The sequence below is a fragment of the Oncorhynchus tshawytscha genome, linkage group LG17, assembly GCF_018296145.1.
Source record: "Oncorhynchus tshawytscha isolate Ot180627B linkage group LG17, Otsh_v2.0, whole genome shotgun sequence".
Lineage (NCBI taxonomy): Eukaryota > Metazoa > Chordata > Actinopteri > Salmoniformes > Salmonidae > Oncorhynchus > Oncorhynchus tshawytscha.
In genome coordinates this window covers 8,643,472-8,661,301 of record NC_056445.1, presented here as the reverse complement: position 1 = coordinate 8,661,301, position 17,830 = coordinate 8,643,472, and the positions used below count along the sequence as shown (strand labels likewise).

Genomic DNA, 17,830 nt, shown 5'->3' with positions numbered 1-17,830 from the left:
TACATGCATAATGTCTTGCGGAGTTTGTTGTATGACATCAAAGACTGGGAATTCAACTAACTTGCTCCTTCTATTGATCCCATATTTTGTTCTCAGGCTGTTGCGAAGCAAGTCCGTCTGCGCCTTTTCTATTGCATCACACTGTCTGTCTGACATGCGTCTCCAATGTCCTTTTAGTATACGCATCCTCAATGAAGTGTGACTGCATGTCCTCAAAAGAACATTCACAGTGTCTGCACTTACTCTAGGCAAAGCCCACACCCTCTTTGAACCCTGCTAGTTCATGTTGTGCCAGGGTGTCTCCACAGAGAGAAACCATGGCACCATATATCGTTTTCTCTCCGTTAATAGTTAGCATTTTAACCCCACTGTACAATGCATCCATGTCTTCCCTGATTCTATTCAATATTACATCTCCACCAGATTGACGGAGGTTTGCTGATCTAGCCATGGTAGGTAGCCTGATAGCAGCCAGTTTAGACCTGTATTTTGGACGTATATTTCCTAGGGTGTAGTACACCATTAACAACTTGTTTTTTTGATGTAAAGGATCCTAGTGGATTACAGATCTCTATTTCATCCGTGTACAGAACAATCTGCAATGCCTTTGGTTTCTCTGAAAATAAGGGATGTGATTTTAGAAGAGCAACATCCACAATGTCATGAACAAAAACTTCCCCTGCACATCCGGGGTCCCTTTTCAACCATAGATAAAATCATTGGGTGTGATAAAAACTGTTCTAGACTTTTGACCAATGGTACATAATGAAATCATTTATCTTTGATGAAAACGACTTTTGATCCTCCACAGTTCATCCTGCATATGGTTCGAGCAAATGTGAATTTCCTCTGCGTCCAAACAGCGAAACTGCTTTTTAATAACACTGTCCTGTCGGAATGTTGTTGCAACGCCAGCAGAAGGGTCAGTGAAATTGTCAAATATATCCATGGCATCTTTTTCAAGTTGACCTGAATGCTTCTTTAGCACTGCCTCCATCTGCTTCCTGAGGTCGTCCAATAGTGATGATTGATAAGACTAAATTACTTCACCCGTGATTGATTCTTGTCACGTCGGTCCGTCAGAATTGGATGCATTATATTTGACCAACATTCAACCCCATTCAGGACGAATGGGGGTGCCAAGTGTTTGCATAGCCAATACAACATATAGGGCCTATTTCTGCGAATGAATCGAGATTATTTGCTGAGAAACTATGCCATATACCACCAATAGGCTTACCTATAGGCTGAACCACCGATAGGCTAGGCAACATTGAGAAAAGGACTATACGCTTGAAAAGGCTACATGGACTGAACATGGATTAAGAGCGAGGTCAAGTTTCAATGTGTGGATACACACTACACAGCCCTCACATTTGGCTGTCACTGAATGAGGAGGAGCAAAATTCAAGCGAACGTTGCGTCACGTACAGCCTGCCTCGTCATCATCAGCGGAAATGAACTATAGGCGACCTAGGTTTTGTTTTTGTCGCAAATACTGTTTTTTTCCCTAACTTAAACTATTGTTTCAAAACAAAAGTGTGATTTGTGTAATTATTTAGGCTACTGTAATTAATGTCGAGGTCCCTCAATTGCAGACATATGATGTCCATGATAATAAAACTCCAGTAAGCCTAATATAGTCTACAGCGCTAAATAAGGAGGAAACTATAGCCCTATAAATAGTAGGGACAAATTCATGATATAAATAATAAACATTTACATTTTGATATAAAAAATACAATATCCAAATGTGAATGAATATTTTTAATAGCAGGAATCTGGTGTACTGTTTAAGGCTAGGGAAACCACAGAATAATGACTGTAGGATCTTCAGGATCTGTAGGATCTTCATTCGATCACTCTTTTGTTGCTGAGAATTGTCCTGCACAGCAGGAAATGCAAACTTGTAGTGTATTTGAGTTTTAAAAGTACTTCTAAAGTTGGTCATTTCCAGTAATGAAGAATGTATCAACCCCTATAAACATGTCAATGAATTATAATCCACATAATAATTAATATTTCCTGTTGCTGCAGGATTATTGTCCGGCTGTAGCAAACTGGCTCAAATTAAGATCCTACATCTGTATATTCTCCACTTTGGCTCACTATTGGCTTTGTCAAAACATTACTCTTGATATCTGTGTGTGGACTTCAGTCCTGTACATGCAGCCAGGGAATGTTGACTTTCTGTTCAAAGACGAGGGTCGGGGATTCAATCACAAAAAGTAGGCGGGCTGAACAGTGGACTGCTAGGAGTGACGAACTGGGACCATGGGATGTGTGTTGTATCCTCTTCTGAGTCCATGTGAACACCAGTGGGATATTCGGGTGTGAGAAGATAGACAGTTTACAGTTGATCCTACAGAGGAGAGGACCAACAACAACTGAGAGAGCATCAGTGGCACTTACCTTTTCTTCACTTCAAAAACTCTACCTGTTGACAGTAACATGCCCCTGACCCGTTCCTTGTCCATGACGTCACTGAGCGGTCTGCCTCTGTGGGATGAGGAAGATCTACCTGTAGACGACCTGCTGCTGTTTGAGATTGCCTGGGAGGTCACTAATAAAGGTTAGTATGACCTGACCGAGAATGATTTGCATGGAGACAGACAATTCACTGTGAAGTCTCTTCCAATGGTCTTGGTCCTTGGAGTATAACAGTTTTGTGTCCCTTCTCAGTAAACGTAATAGTGACAATGGATGCAATGTTGTATGCATCATACAGATGCCATTAATGACCTTGCAATTTTAAAAGTCCATCATCTATTTTAGGCAGTGTTACTACTTTTGTGTAAAGATGGGTTGCGGTGGAGTGTACAAGTATGGAGCAACTATTACAGAGTTCATGACCCCTGGACTATTGGTCCAGAGTGCTCAGATATAGGATACTATCATGATTGAGAGGATCCTCTTAAAATTCCTCTGGAGCTGTGACAGTTTAGTCTAATGCCAGTGTCACCTGTCATCTTCTATTTGCTAAATATGGTCATCTTTGAATCTTTGGCCCCAAAAGTGCAAATATTGAAATACAGTGAAAATACAGTGTGGAGAACATTAACTGTCTCAGTCTCACAGTCTGAACCTTTAAACATTCAATTCAAGATACATTCACAATCTCTGTCAAATACATATGTCTTAATGTTGTTCGTGTAAGAGGATGTGTGAACCATATGAACTATGGTTATATATACTATATGAACCTTAACCTTACTGGCAAATAAACGTGTGTTCCTAGACTGAACTAGACATGAGAGTCCCAATGATCATAAAAACATGATGTACTTTTTGTAGTATAGGGCTCTTCCTGGTACCTCTCTAGGTTTCTTCCTAGGTTCTGGCCTTTCTAGGGAGTTTTTCCTAGCCACCGTGCTTCTACACCTGCATTGCTTGCTGTTTGGGGTTTTAGGCTGGGTTTCTGTACAGCACTTTGAGATATCGGCTGATGTAAGGAGGGCTTTATAAATACATTTGATTGATTGATTGATTCAGTTCTGTGTACTGTACACGGACGGATCTGTTGTCTGAGTCTATCCTGTTGTTGTGAAGAGTTCAGAGGTTATCACTTATGCTGTGTTGGGAGTAGTGAACTTCTGTATATGTAGTTCAACCTACAAAGCTTATCACTAAGCTAAGGACTCAGGGACTAAACACATCCTGGACTTCCTGACGGGCCGCCCACAGGTGGTAAGGGTAGGCAACAACACATCTGCCACGCTGATGCTCAACATGGGGGCACCCTCAGGGGTGCGTTCTTAATCCCCTCCTGTACTCCCTGTTCACCCACAACTGCATGGCCAGGCACGACTCCTCCAACACCATCCTTAAGTTTGCGGATGATACAACGGTGGTAGGCCTGATCACAGACAACGATGAGACGGCCTATAGGGAGGAGGTCAGAAACCTGGCAGTTTGCTACCAGGCCAACAACCTCTTCATGGCTTTCTTGGTGTGTTTGGACCATGATAGTTTGCTGGTGATGTGGACACCAAGGAACTTGAAGCTCTACCTGCTCCACTTCACATCGACAGGGTTGTAGTGGAGCAGGTAGAGCTTCAAATTCCTTGGTGTCCACATCACCAGCAAACTATCATGGTCCAAACACACCAAGAAAGCCATGAAGAGGACACTACAACGCCCTTTCCCCTCAGGGGAGGGCATGGGTCCCCAGATTTGGAATGGGTCCCCAGATCCCCCCCCCTTTGTTTTTACACTGCTGCTACTCACTGTTCATTATCTATGCATAGTCACTGTACTAATTACCTCGACTAACTTGTACCCCCGCACGTTGACTCGGTACCGGTACCCCCTGTATGTAGCTTCATTAATTGTTATTTTATTGTGTTACTTTTAAGTTTGGGGTCACTTAGAAATGTACTTGTATTGAAAGAAACATTTTTTCACATTTTTTTGTCCTTTAAAATAACAACATTTATCAGAAATACAGTGTAGACATTTTTAATGTTATAAATGACTATTGTAGCTGGAAACGGCAGATTTTTAATGGAATATCGACATAGATGGAATATCTACAGAGTTCCTCTGTCCAGTGTCTGTGTTCTTTTGTCCATCTTAATCTTTTATTTTTATTGGCCAGTCTGAGATATGGCTTTTTCATTGCAACTCAGCCTAGAAGGCCAGCATCCCGGAGTTGCCTCTTCACTGTTGACGTTGAGACTGGTGATTTTCTAGTACTATTTAATGAAGCTGCCAGTTGAGGACTTATGAGGTGTCTGTTTCTCAAAATAGACACTAATGTACTTGTCCTCTTGCTCAGTTGTGCACCGAGGTCTCCCACTCCTCTTTCTATTCCGGTTAAAGCCAGTTTGCACTGTTCTGTGAAGCCAGTATTACACAGAATTGTACGAGATCTTCAGTTTCTTGGCAATTTCTAGCATGGAATAGCCTTAATTTCTCAGAACAAGAATAGACTGACAAGTTTCAGAAGAAAGTTCTTTGTTTCTGGCCATTTTGAGCCTGTAATCAAACCCACAAATGCTGATGCTGCAGATACTAGACTAAAGAAGGCCAGTTTTATGGCTTCTTTAATCAGACCAACAGTTTTCAGCTGTGCTAACATAATTGCAAAAGGGTTTTCTAATGATCAATTAGTCTTTTAAAATGATAAACTTGGATTAGCTACACAACATGCCATTGGAACACAGGAGTGATGGTTGCTGATAATGGGCCTCTGTACAGTACCCCTATGTAGATATTCCATTAAAAACCAGCTGTTTCCAGCTACAGTACTAATTTACAACATGAACAACGTCTACACTGTATTTATGATAAATTTGATGTTATTTTAATGGACAAAAAATGCGATTTTCTTTAAAAAACAAGGACATTTCTAAGTGACCCCAAACTTTTGAAGGTAGTGTATATTTTTTATTTTAGTTTGTTTAGTAAATATTTTCTTATCTCTATTTTCTGAAAACTGGGTAAGATCTACACCTTTTGTATTCGGCACATGTGACAAATAACATTTGATTTGATTTGAATTTAACTACATTTTGCAGTAGCTTGGTGGTAATTGACCTGAATTCAAATCTTGGTTGTGTTTTCTTGGGTAGGCAAGAATTTCGTTCATTTTTCAGCATCAGACCTGCCTAACTGTTACTTGAAACAATGTTTTTGTATTTAGTAGGCTAAATTACACGTTCTGACCCCAAAGTGATCTGTTATTGCAATTTGTAGTCTATGACATTTCAGATGAGGTTTGAATGTAAGTGAAAGACCTTTTCAAAGTCAATTTAGTTAAGTAAACTGTATTGTTCTTAAGGGTTGCTTTAGTCTAGCTTAACTTCTTCCAGATTGAAGTAATTAGTAGCTTGGTAAACTATATTTGAAGAGTAGCATCCCCAACACTGTTTATCAGGTATGCTGAGTAAATGTATTTGGTATCAGGGAAGTATCTTATACGCCTACAGTATGACGGTGTGCAAACGTAATACAGTGGTTTGTGATTGTTGAGGGTCCTCTTCACAAATATTTGACAACTGTAGCTTATCTTCTATTTTTATTTATATTTATAAGTAATTTATGTCATGATCTTTGTTTTTGTTAATTCCAGTGTATCTTAATCATGCAAAACACACTATCATGCAGAATTACACCTTCATATGTGGACACACCACTCCTTACGGTTGTCATAACAAGTCACAGGTTAGAAAGTTTGAATCTCATGTATATTATATATATTTCCTCCAGTGGGTGGGATCTACACAGTTATCCAGACCAAGGCCAAGATAACAGTGGATGAATGGGGGGAGAACTTATTCATGATGGGGCCGTACTACGAACACAACTTTAACACCCAGGTGGAGCAGTGTGAGCCCCCCAACCCAGCCATCAAGAAAGCCATGGGCGCCCTCATTGACAACGGTTGCCTGGTACTACAGACTTACTCTATTCTATTATTTTCTATTATATTCTATGGCTGTGACATGCATGTGGATAATAGTAGTACTGTAGTAGTACTTTCTGGCCAGAAGAGGGCAGACACGCACATCTACAGAAGTAGGCCTAGACTATTGGTGCCAATAGAGTTCGATAGAGACGATGAATCCACAAGATGGCAGACAAACTCCATCTCCAGGATCAGAAACAAACAAATACATCAGCAGCTTCAGAAACGATTATGTTGTAGTATTTCAGCTTTGCCCCATGTGTTTGATACTGTGATTGTGGGTCTCGTGTTGATTGGTGCTGTCATGTAGAACCACACATATCTTTCCCTTGTGTCGGGGTTATACTGTATGTGTTAGGTGTACTTTGGGCGCTGGCTGATTGAGGGCAGTCCCTATGTGATCCTATTTGACACGGGGTCAGCAGCCTGGAACCTGGACCGATGGAAGGGGGATCTGTGGGACACCTGTGGTATTGGCCTGCCCGCCCATGACAGAGAGGCCAACGACTCACTCCTCTTTGGATCCATGGTTGCCTGGTTCTTTAAAGAGGTAATTTGTCAGGTTGTTAAGGATGCTTTGAAAAATACTCTGAAAGAGGTTTAAAGATTGGTGTATCGTTTTTTTTTTTTTTTAATAAATGATACAGTAGCCTACTTCTTTTTATCCAATACATATTCACCCTCTTGGGTGATATGAGATTTCAGAACTAATTATCAGTAATCAATTGCCTTCATTCCTAGTTAACCGACGAGCTTGGAGACTCGCCCAATGTCCTCGCCCATTTCCATGAGTGGCAGGTCGGGGCAGGACTTATTCTCTGTCGCTCACGGAAGATTCCCTTGGCAACCATTTTCACAACCCATGCCACTCTGTTGGGAAGATACATCTGTGCCGGAAATGTTGACTTCTACAACAACCTGGACAAGGTAAAGAGGCCGCACACGCACGCACACACAGTTTTTTTATTCAAATTCCTCACAAACTTTGACAATGGTGAGGTAATAATACATTAAGCATCGTTAAGAGTTAGTTTGAATTTAGTTTCTCATAATATCTTCCCTGTGGGTATCAGTGAGCTATGGGTTTGTGTTGTGTTCACGCTGGTGTAATTGGCCCTCAGGCTAAGTGTAAAAAGGTCATTGTGGACCTAAAGGTTATTCACTGGGCAGACAGGGTAATTGACAGCTGCTTCTCCTTATGGAGAGGAAGAGGAAGCCTCCTCATCACTGGCAGACAGAAGACTCAAGGGTGATCTTACTTCAAACATTTGTCAAACTGTTTGATTGACAGATACCCAACAATCTCGAAATGAACCCCATAGCCCCAATAATAGTTATTGTAGATCTCAACATTTGAAAAAGTTGTGTTCACAGGTTTCATTCACTATTCATCTAATATTTACTTAGAACGTGCATGACAATATATATGAGCTAAACGACTACCGCCCCGTAGCACTCACTTCCGTCATCATGAAGTGCTTTGAGAGACTAGTCAAGGACCATATCACCTCCATCCTACCTGACACCCTAGACCCACTCCAATTTGCTTACCGCCCAAATAGGTCCACAGACGATGCAATCTCAACCACACTGCACACTGCCCTAACCCATCTGGACAAGAGGAATACCTATGTGAGAATGCTGTTCATCGACTACAGCTCGGCATTTAACACCATAGTGCCCTCCAAGCTCGTCATCAAGCTAAAGACCCTGGGTCTCAACCCCGCCCTGTGCAACTGGGTACTGGACTTCCTGACGGGCCGCCCCCAGGTGGTGAGGGTAGGCAACAACATTTCCACCCCGCTGATCCTCAACACTGGGGCCCCACAAGGGTACATTCTGAGCCCTCTCCTGTACTCCCTGTTCACCCACGACTGCGTGGCCACGCACGCCTCCAACTCAATCATCAAGTTTGCTGACGACACAACAGTGGTAGGCTTGATTACCAACAACGACGAGACGGCCTACAGGGAGGAGGTGAGGGCCCTCGGAGTGTGGTGTCAGGAAAATAACCTCACACTCAACGTCAACAAAACTAAGGAGATGATTGTGGACTTCAGGAAACAGCAGAGGGAACACCCCCCTATCCACATTGATGGAACAGTAGTGGAGAGGGTAGTAAGTTTTATGTTCCTCGGCGTACACATCACAGACAAACTGAATTGGTCCACTCACACAGACAGCATCGTGAAGAAGGCGCAGCAGCGCCTCTTCAACCTCAGGAGGCTGAAGAAATTCGGCTTGTCACCAAAAGCACTCACAAACTTCTACAGATGCACAATCGAGAGCATCCTGGCGGGCTGTATCACCGCCTGGTACGGCAACTGCTCCGCCCACAACCGTAAGGCTCTCAGAGGGTAGTGAGGTCTGCACAACGCATCACCGGGGGCAAACTACCTGCTCTCCAGGACACCTACACCACCCGATGTCACAGGAAGGCCATAAAGATCATCAAGGACAACAACCACCCGAGCCACTGCCTGTTCACCCCGCTATCATCCAGAAGGCGAGGTCAGTACAGGTGCATCAAAGCTGGGACCGAGAGACTGAAAAACAGCTTCTATCTCAAGGCCATCAGACTGTTAAACAGCCACCACTAACATTGAGTGGCTGCTGCCAACACACTGACTCAACTCCAGCCACTTTAATAATGGGAATTGATGGGAAATGATGTCAAATATATCACTAGCCACTTTAAACAATGCTACCTAATATAATGTTTACATACCCTACATTATTCATCTCATATGTATATAAGTTATATATACTCTATATCATCTACTGCATCTTTATGTAATACATGTATCACTAGCCACTTTAACTATGCCACTTTGTTTACATACTCATCTCATATGTATATACTGCACTCAATACCATCTACTGTATCTTGCCTATGCCGCTCTGTACCATCACTCACTCATATATCTTTATGTACATATTCTTTATCCCCTTACACTTGTGTCTATAAGGTAGTAGTTTTGGAATTGTTAGCTAGATTACTTGTTGGTTATTACTGCATTGTCGGAACTAGAAGCACAAGCATTTCGCTACACTCGCATTAACATCTGCTAACCATGTGTATGTGACAAATAAAATTTGATTTGATTTTGATTTGATAATTACACACTAGTGATCTCTTAACAATGACCTATTAATGACTCTTGTGTTGATTTCTGATGTGCCCCTGTCAGTTCAACATAGACCAAGAGGCTGGTGAGAGGCAGATCTACCATCGCTACTGCCTGGAGAGAGCTGCTGTCCACTGTGCCCATGTCTTTACAACTGTATCCCAGATCACTGCTGTAGAGGCTAACCACATGCTGCACAGGAAACCAGGTGAGGGGGCCAGGGTCCTGTACATTATGGATCACCGTACCAAAACCTTTTCGAAATGGAGGAGGTACTACCTGAAATTGTCAATTTATGTCCAATAAGAATGCTCTTTTCACGTTTAAAAAAGGTTTTCTCCTGTTTCACTCTATTTCCTCATATTGAACAAAAAGTGACAGAGCAGGGATATTTGATGTTGACGTAAGCTGGGTTTCTCTCTATCTACTGTACAGATGTGGTGACTCCAAACGGATTGAACATCAAGAAATTCTCAGCCATGCACGAGTTCCAGAACCTTCACTCCACTAATAAGGGTCAGATTCAGGAATTCATCAGGGGACACTTCTATGGGTAAAACTTAAGTCTTTATTATGTTTTCAAGTTTGTTATCCAATACACTGCTAACTATATCACTATTGCCCGTTGTAAAACTATCATCCCCGGTTTGTTTGTCAGTCATCTGGACTTCAATCTGGAGAAAACTCTCTTCTTCTTTATTGCTGGACGATATGAGTTCTCCAACAAGGGAGTTGACATCTTCCTGGAGTCACTGTCCAGGCTCAACTATCTGCTAAGGGTATGGGCCTCTAATCAATACTGCACATGTACTGGTCTCGCTCATAACAAAAGGACAGTTGGAGTTGATTTCTTTCTTCTTCTCTCCCAGGTGCATAAGAACGACGTCACAGTGGTGGTGTTCTTCATCATGCCAGCCAAGACCAACAATTTTAACGTGGAGACGCTGAAGGGTCAGGCGGTGCGCAAACAGCTCTGGTACGTCTCTGCAACCCCCACGATGTTACACCTCACGGAGTTCTGCAAAAACGTCTGCGATGTTAGCTCCAAACGTTTCACGGAAATACCATTCTAATTTGTAGTCTTCTTAGAATGTTGCCTTGGAACTCGTGTTGCCAACACGGTTCCCATGAACATGTTCAATCTTAAAACCGTTGGCTGATTATCTACGTGTCTCTCGCTGACAGGGACACTGCTCACACTGTGAAAGATAAGTTTGGCAAGAGGCTTTATGAGGCGTTGTTAAAGTAAGTCAATTTCAATGTAAATAATAAATACAGAGTCTCTCTTCCACCAGTGCATTCACCAGACCTGTACGGTATGTCATATCAGTGTAACACTTCTCTATTTGACAACCCTGCCATTTAGCCAGGCAATCCTTGAGCAGGCTTTTGTTATGAATGAACTTAAACTTCACTTCAGTTCATTCATGCGGATGGTGTGACCTTTGGGTCTTCCGTGTTACCAAAGTGTGGAACGAGCTTCCGTGTTAATGAAGGGCTTGTCCATGCGGGTTATAATGTGATTACTTGAGTGTTGCCTTTACTGACCTGCTGATGACCCCGTGACGTCTTCAGAGGAGACATCCCTGATATGAACACCATCCTGGACAGAGACGACTTCACCATCATGAAGAGAGCCATCTATGCCACACAGGTAGGAGTTGAAGAGACAGATAATGTATGAAATATACTCCGGTAAATGTTATAGTATATTATTGTTGTAAGATGTGCGTTATACACAGTATTAAAGCCATTAAGTGTTAGGTTGTTGAGAATGCTATTGTAGATTGGGTCAGGTTTACATTATGATTAAAAGACCGGTGTATAGACATTTGTATGATAAACATAAAATAATACAGAGTTGGGGTGTGAGACAACCAGAGTTGTAGAAAGACAGAGACAACTGGACAACAAGGTAATATAGGGACGTATCGTACAGAGAATCCCTATATATTGTACACTGCTGTTTTATGAAAGGAGCAACTTAACATTGACGTGGTAAAATGGGCCTATAGGTTCGCCCTGTAAGGTGATCAATTCAGAATGGGACTGGGGGATTCCTGGTGCTAAAATCATGAATGAATGGTCCCTGCAGTTATACAGCCCAGCGTGAATCATTGAACCGCCATAACAGCAGGCCATGGGTTAATAGATTGGCTGGTGTTGCAGTATTTAATAGCAAAGTGCCAGTGAAAATGGTGTTGTCACTTAGATTTATTCATGTCACTTGTGTGCAGGCGTAAAATTACGAGCCGGGTGTTTGATGGGTGGACAGATTGTGGCCGTTGTTACTCTCGCTGCCATTTTTATTGACCCCGAGTCTCATTTGTGTTAGATGTACCAGTACAGAATGACTTGTCTGTCTCCACTTTTGCTGCATTCACTCTGTGGTTAGGGTGACGAATGTCTTTGCGTGTCCGGTAAGTTCTTACGCCTCAGAGCTGACGTGGCGGCCTGTTCACGTGTGACGTGTTTTTAGCATTACTGTCTATTCAGCAACTCTTTTACATGCAAGTTTATATCTTCTGAGAGAAAGGCCTGTGTTTCTTTTGAGGGTAATCCCAGGAGAAGAGAATCATTAAACATCATTAGGCCAAAGGATAGATATTCTTCTTCAGATCCATATTCCTGATGTCTACCCATAAAGGTTATTAGTCACGGATCAGTGACTTATAGATGTTGACACGCGCCATGTTTACGGCTCAAGGCGCGTGCACAACGATGACGCTGTTACAACACGTGCACATGGGACTCACGTACACAGACACACACACACACACTGTACTCTGTCTGTCTCCCTCTCTGCAGAGACACACCCTTCCTCCAGTGACCACTCACAACATGCTGGATGACACCTCCGACCCCATCCTGGCCAACGTGAGACGCATCGGCCTCTTCAACGCTCGCACTGACCGAGTCAAGGTCTGCAGGATGTTCGTCTGATGTCCGTGTTCGATAGTGTTTTGCCTCGTTTATGTGTTAAACCAGTTGAAGCGCTGTCTGGAAAAAGCCTGGCAGCTGAGACATTGACAACATAAAAGACCCCATAAAGACTCATACGTGTTTATGATAAGTAATGTGCGTACTATCAGAGTATTCTTTATTCCGTTAGAGTAGTGGTTCCACAACTGTGGGTCGCGGGAGGACATTACCCCCCACATTTGTTTTATTTATTTTTGGAGATACATTTTCCGAATAGAAAAAACGTTTTCATTAAACTTAAATGACTTAAAACCAAATAGAAAGTAGGTAGAGAAGATAACGGACCTATACATTTTTCTATAATAGCTTATCATTTCTTTGAATTTACCATCAACAAAATAAAAGCTAGACAACCAGGACCACATTGATTTTGTTATAATGTTTGAGCATAACAACACAACATTAGCCATGTCAAAATGCAAAGAATTGTAGGAAATTAGCTTAAGAACAGCAAAATGTTCTCTAAGCTCCATGGAAAAATGTATAGGATTTCAGGAAATTGGCTTTAAAATTGCAACATTTTCTTTTCTTTCTTTCATGGCAGGATGTGTGGAATTGCAGGAGATTAGTTTTGAAACTGCAACATTTCATCTCTGCTGCCACGATAATATGTTTTACTTATTCTTTGGTCTGTGTTTTTTTCACCACACAACACTTATGGTTGTGGCTCAAAAGAAACCTTCATTGGTGGGTCATGAAGCAAAACAATTTGGGAGCCCCTGTATATTCTATTTAGCAGATGCTTTTACCCTCAGCAAATTGCAGCTATAGATTTTACATACAGTACAGTTGGTTCTGGGAATTGAACCCACTACCCTAGTGTTGCAAACACCACGCTCTACCAACTGAGCTACAGAGGACCCTCAGAGCATACAGTATAGCCAGTGTTGTGCTGATCTCTATATTTTATTCTAAACGGTACTAACAGACGTTTCCTGATACTCTCAGATAGTGTTCCACCCAGAGTTCCTGTCGTCCACCAGTCCCCTGCTTCCTATGGACTATGAGGAGTTTGTACGAGGCTGTCACCTGGGGGTCTTCCCTTCTTACTACGAGCCCTGGGGATACACACCAGGTGACCTGTCACACTTACACAACCTGCAAACATAAACTCCATCACTTTGGTTTTCTCTGGCTAATGTTTATATCATTGTTTTTGTGTGTTCATTCATGTGTGCGGAGAGTTGTATGATGTGTGGGTGCACTATTATGTTGTTGCTATTGTTCCCCAGGTGAGTGTACTGTGATGGGGATACCCAGTGTGACCACCAACCTGTCTGGCTTCGGCTGCTTCATGGAGGAACATGTGTCAGACCCCACAGCATACGGTATGTACATACATATAGACCTCTTCACTTTCATCACCAAATCAGTGCATAGTTTGATTGACCTCTTATGGAAGAGGTCTGATATATTTTGGGAGTGCCCAAAAACCAGAACTCTTTTTATCAGTGAAATACAAGCCCCTACTTCCTATCAGTCAGCAGTTTAGAATAAATACTCTATTTACATTAGAATGGAATACTTTATTCCTGCGTCTCAGTGGTCCGTTCCTGTCCCGCTCCTCTCAGGGATCTACATAGTGGACCGGCGGTTCCGTTCGGCAGATGACTCGTGTAACCAGCTGACCCAGTTCATGTTCGGGTTCTGCCAGCAGTCCAGACGACAGCGCATCATCCAGAGGAACCGCACAGAGAGACTGTCGGACCTGCTGGACTGGAGGTACCTGGGACGGGTGAGTCCCTATAGGTTCATGTCCCTGTTTACCTAATGGTCGGAAAGGCAAGTGGATCTCACAATGCAACAAAGTTTAGAAAACAAAATACTAGGACCACCATCACACCACACTGAGAGTAATTCCACTGAATTGCGTGCTTTTGGTGCTAACTTCATTGCTGTTATTTATACAATTTATTTTTTGTAACATATAATATAAACAATGTCCCTTCTCTCCTCTGATAACTATTTTATTGTTCCTCCTTCAGACTAGTTCAGTTGATTTGTGATTGGGTCAGTTGTGTTTTACTTGTGGTTCAATTGATTCAGTTGATTTATGTTTGCAGTTCTACATGCACGCCCGGAGCCTGGCTCTCAGCAGGGCTTTCCCTGACAAGTTCAAGATGGAGCCGCTGGCCCCGCCACAGGTGAGGTACGGAGGAGAGTTTGTCTTCCTCTGACTCTATTGATGGACACTATAGATGCCTCAGAGACCCAGAGTTCATCCATTCCCTTCACTTTAATTGACAACCTAACATTTTAGTAAATGACAAGACATGATTTTGTATTTGTGCAATCTGTTACTACTGTTCTCTAAGCACTGTCCTCTTAAGTAAAACAATCTCTCCCTCTCTCTCTCTCTCTCTGCTCATTTGTTCATGGCTTATATGTTGTATGTATTGTACAGACGTGAATAACTTGTCTCTCCTCTCTCTCTCTCGCTCTCGCTCTCTCTCCTCAGACAGAGGGATTCCGTTACCCCCGCCCCGGCTCTGTGCCCCCCTCCCCCTCGGCGTCGGTGCACTCCACCCCCCACCACAGTGATGAGGAGGATGATGAAGAGCCGTATGATGAAGATAAGGAGGCAGAGAGGGACAGGCAGAACATCAAAGCCCCATTCACTCTGGGTGCCACGCCCGAGGGCAAGAAGACACACCCAGGAGAGTCTGCCGACTGAGAGATCTCTCGCTACGAGCCTGGGATGGCCGAGCCTGGGATGGCCAACCCTGGTCCTTGAGAGCTGTAGTATGTGGAGGTTTTTGTTCCAGCCCAGAACGTACAACATTAGCTCTGTCTTAAGTAGCTGTTACACATACTACCTATGTATATTTTCTAAGAGAAAATGCCTATTCTTTTGATGCTAAAAGTCCCCTCACGCCCATAGGATATGAGACATGAATAGTTTAATCAATAGTTATATTTCAGGAATTGCATTGAGACGTCTCTCGCTCTATAGCCTGGGATGGCCAAACCTAGTCCTGAACACATTACTTCTATGATCAGATATACCCTCAGACAAGTGTTGCTATGAATTCTAAATCATTTTATTCCACATTTTATTAAATAATACAGTCAAACATTTTCAGTGTAGCCGTACTTAAGAGTCCAGTGTTTTTCTCACGTCGCATTAAATAGTCTACATCCAACAACAAGAGATCAACAGATGCAATAGATTAGAATGTTATCAACAATAATAAATACATTATGAAACGCATCAGAAGTACTCTCTTTTCCATGCCGGCAAGTCTTGAAAGTACAGTTGTTCAAGATTTTCTTCTCCTGAAACAAAAAAAAAGTCAACAGTGCAATTACCTTTATGGCCATTTCAAACCTATAGCTTGGATGTAGTTGGGGGAAGCCGATGCCTGAATGAGCGCCTATTGAGGTGGTTTTCCTAGCTAGCTTGGATGTATCCTTAACCATTACTGTAGGTTCCAATATGACCCAACTCACTGTCCTCTTTGGCTTGCCGCAGGAAGTTGAGCAGGACTGTGGCTGCCTGGTTCACACTGAGTCTCTCTGTGTTTTGACTGCGAGTCTCTGGAAAAAGAGGATGTCATACAGAGTAATGACAGGTCAAAAGTAAAAGATGATGGTAAACATCTCAAATCACCCTATTCCCCATACGGTGCACCACTTTACAGAGCCATACAGTAGAAGAATATGGGCATACCGCCCGAATACAAGCGTACTGTATTTACCTAAATGTAATGTGTCATATACATCTCCTTCTTTTCTGTCCTCGCTGATGAACCGCCGTCCCTCTGTAATAGCAACATACACACAGTCACACACAGTTATGAAATACAATATATTTGAGTTGCATTCATAAATAAACGTACATAATGAGGAAATAATAGGACAACTTCAGATTTAAATGATAATGTTCATCTCTTTACATTAAATATCATTATAGTTGTGCCTTAAAAAAAAACAGCTAATAAATGCATATTATTTCCAATTATTCTCTGTGGAGGTCATACATGCAGAAATACATTTAAAAGGTACGTCAAAGGAATGCAAAGTATGATTAGGCTAATATAGGTAGTAGACGTACGGGTGCCCTTGAGGTACAGCATTGCCTGAGGCGACCAATTTCTCCTCTGGAAACTGCCCTTCGGTGCGCTCCACGAATGGGAGACGAGCGTTGCCAGAAGTAAAAGAGCAAGTGCATAAACTGTAATAGACCTCACGCCCTGAAACATGTAAAAGTAGAGTTATGACGTATGAACAAGCGGACAATGTCAAACAAATATGCGCTCAAAATACATGACAAGAAGGTAATCATTTTCGTGCGCCATGCGCATCTCCATTCGTAAGTACGCAAAGAACAAAATGTACCTCCCTAATAGGCAACTTACTTTCATTGCGACGGAGGATATTAGATCCCTGTAACGCCGGTAGAGATCTGTTTCAAGTGGGAAAAGGGCAGAAGTTGTGTGCCTTGGCAAGTGCTATCCCTGTATTTATATTGGACGGGTGGGGGAGACCTCGTAGCCCACAGCGCAACACGTTATGGATGTCAACAGCGATAGGTCATGTAAATTTGATGAAAGAGAGGTGGACTCCAAGCTCAGAGAGGGAATGCAGAGAGGAACCAATCAAATCACTTACTCACATTTTAATGTACACAATACACATTTTATGAATACAATTAGCTGCCAAAGGAAATCATGGATCTACAGTGCCTTCAGAAAGTATTCACACCCCTTGACTTTTTACACATTTTGTTGTGTTACAAGGTGGGATTAAAATGGATTTCATTGTCATTTTTTTGTCAATGATCTACACAAAATACTCTAATGTCATAGTAAAAAAATAAAATCAAAAGTTTGTAAAAAATGTATGAAAAATTAAAACGTCATATATCTTGATTACATAAGTAATTCAACACCCTGAGTTACTACATGTTAGTTCAATACTTAGTTCAATACTTATTGTTAGCTCAATACTTATTGACTCAAGACATTTCAGCTTTTCTTTTTTATTAATATATTTGTACAATTTTAAAAAAAACTACACAGTACCAGTCAAAAATGTGGAAGAACCTACTTATTCAAACATTGTAGAATAATAGTGAAGACATCAAAACTATGAAATAACACATGTGGAATCATGTAGTAAACAAAACATATTGAAATATATTTCAGATTCTTCAAAATAGCCACCTTTTGCCTTGATGACAGCTTTGCACACGCTTGGCATTCTCTCAACCAGCTTCATGAGGTAGTCACCTGGAATGCATTTCAATTAGCAGGGGTGCCTTGTTAAAAGTTCATTTGTGGAATTTCTTTCCATCTTAATGCTTTTTCCG

At 42.0% G+C, this 17,830-nt stretch overlaps 2 protein-coding genes across 5 annotated transcripts; one reads left to right on the top strand and one right to left on the bottom strand.

Annotated features, from left to right (window-relative positions):
* The first annotated feature begins 2,209 nt into the window (after positions 1-2,209).
* Positions 2,210-15,730, top strand: gys2 (glycogen synthase 2). Of its 3 annotated transcripts, none has more exons than XM_024376865.2 (16): positions 2,212-2,572; positions 6,211-6,392; positions 6,768-6,959; positions 7,151-7,336; positions 9,601-9,745; positions 9,973-10,090; positions 10,196-10,316; positions 10,407-10,513; positions 10,723-10,782; positions 11,113-11,191; positions 12,346-12,459; positions 13,468-13,594; positions 13,752-13,847; positions 14,091-14,254; positions 14,583-14,668; positions 14,978-15,730. In XM_024376865.2, exons 1-16 carry the CDS (start codon positions 2,452-2,454, stop codon positions 15,372-15,374), a joined length of 2,295 nt encoding a protein of 764 aa, XP_024232633.1. In that variant the 5' UTR covers positions 2,212-2,451; the 3' UTR covers positions 15,375-15,730. The 3 variants fall into 3 exon arrangements, with proteins under 3 accessions (XP_024232635.1, XP_024232633.1, XP_024232634.1); XM_024376866.2 differs by having other exon boundaries at positions 2,213-2,572; positions 14,583-14,663; positions 14,978-15,294; XM_024376867.2 differs by lacking the exons at positions 14,583-14,668; positions 14,978-15,730 and having other exon boundaries at positions 2,210-2,572; positions 14,063-14,216.
* LOC112216794 (spexin prohormone 1) lies at positions 15,556-17,115 on the bottom strand. 2 transcript variants are annotated; one of them, XM_024376869.2, is made up of 5 exons: positions 16,878-17,115; positions 16,574-16,712; positions 16,218-16,280; positions 15,970-16,056; positions 15,556-15,795 (listed from the first exon to the last, which is right to left on the bottom strand). In XM_024376869.2, the coding sequence occupies exons 1-5, from the start codon at positions 16,881-16,883 to the stop codon at positions 15,731-15,733; spliced, it is 360 nt and encodes a 119-aa protein (XP_024232637.1). In that variant the 5' UTR covers positions 16,884-17,115; the 3' UTR covers positions 15,556-15,730. The 2 variants fall into 2 exon arrangements, with proteins under 2 accessions (XP_024232637.1, XP_024232636.1); XM_024376868.2 differs by lacking the exon at positions 16,878-17,115 and having other exon boundaries at positions 16,574-16,721.
* Positions 17,116-17,830: the final 715 nt, after the last annotated feature.

Excerpts from the sequence above, each read along its gene's own strand:
- gys2 (XM_024376865.2), top strand. The coding sequence starts at position 2,452 with ATGCCCCTGACCCGTTCCTTGTCCATGACGTCACTGAGCGGTCTGCCT. Across the intron at positions 10,783-11,112 it reads CTTTATGAGGCGTTGTTAAA|AGGAGACATCCCTGATATGA; the intron begins GTAAGTCAATTT and ends TGACGTCTTCAG. Across the intron at positions 14,669-14,977 it reads CTGGCCCCGCCACAGGTGAG|ACAGAGGGATTCCGTTACCC; the intron begins GTACGGAGGAGA and ends CTCTCTCCTCAG.
- LOC112216794 (XM_024376868.2), bottom strand. The coding sequence starts at position 16,721 with ATGTTTCAGGGCGTGAGGTCTATTACAGTTTATGCACTTGCTCTTTTA. Across the intron at positions 16,281-16,573 it reads GCTGTACCTCAAGGGCACCC|AGGGACGGCGGTTCATCAGC; the intron begins GTACGTCTACTA and ends TTGCTATTACAG. Across the intron at positions 15,796-15,969 it reads GCGGCAAGCCAAAGAGGACA|GAGAAGAAAATCTTGAACAA; the intron begins GTGAGTTGGGTC and ends TTTTTGTTTCAG.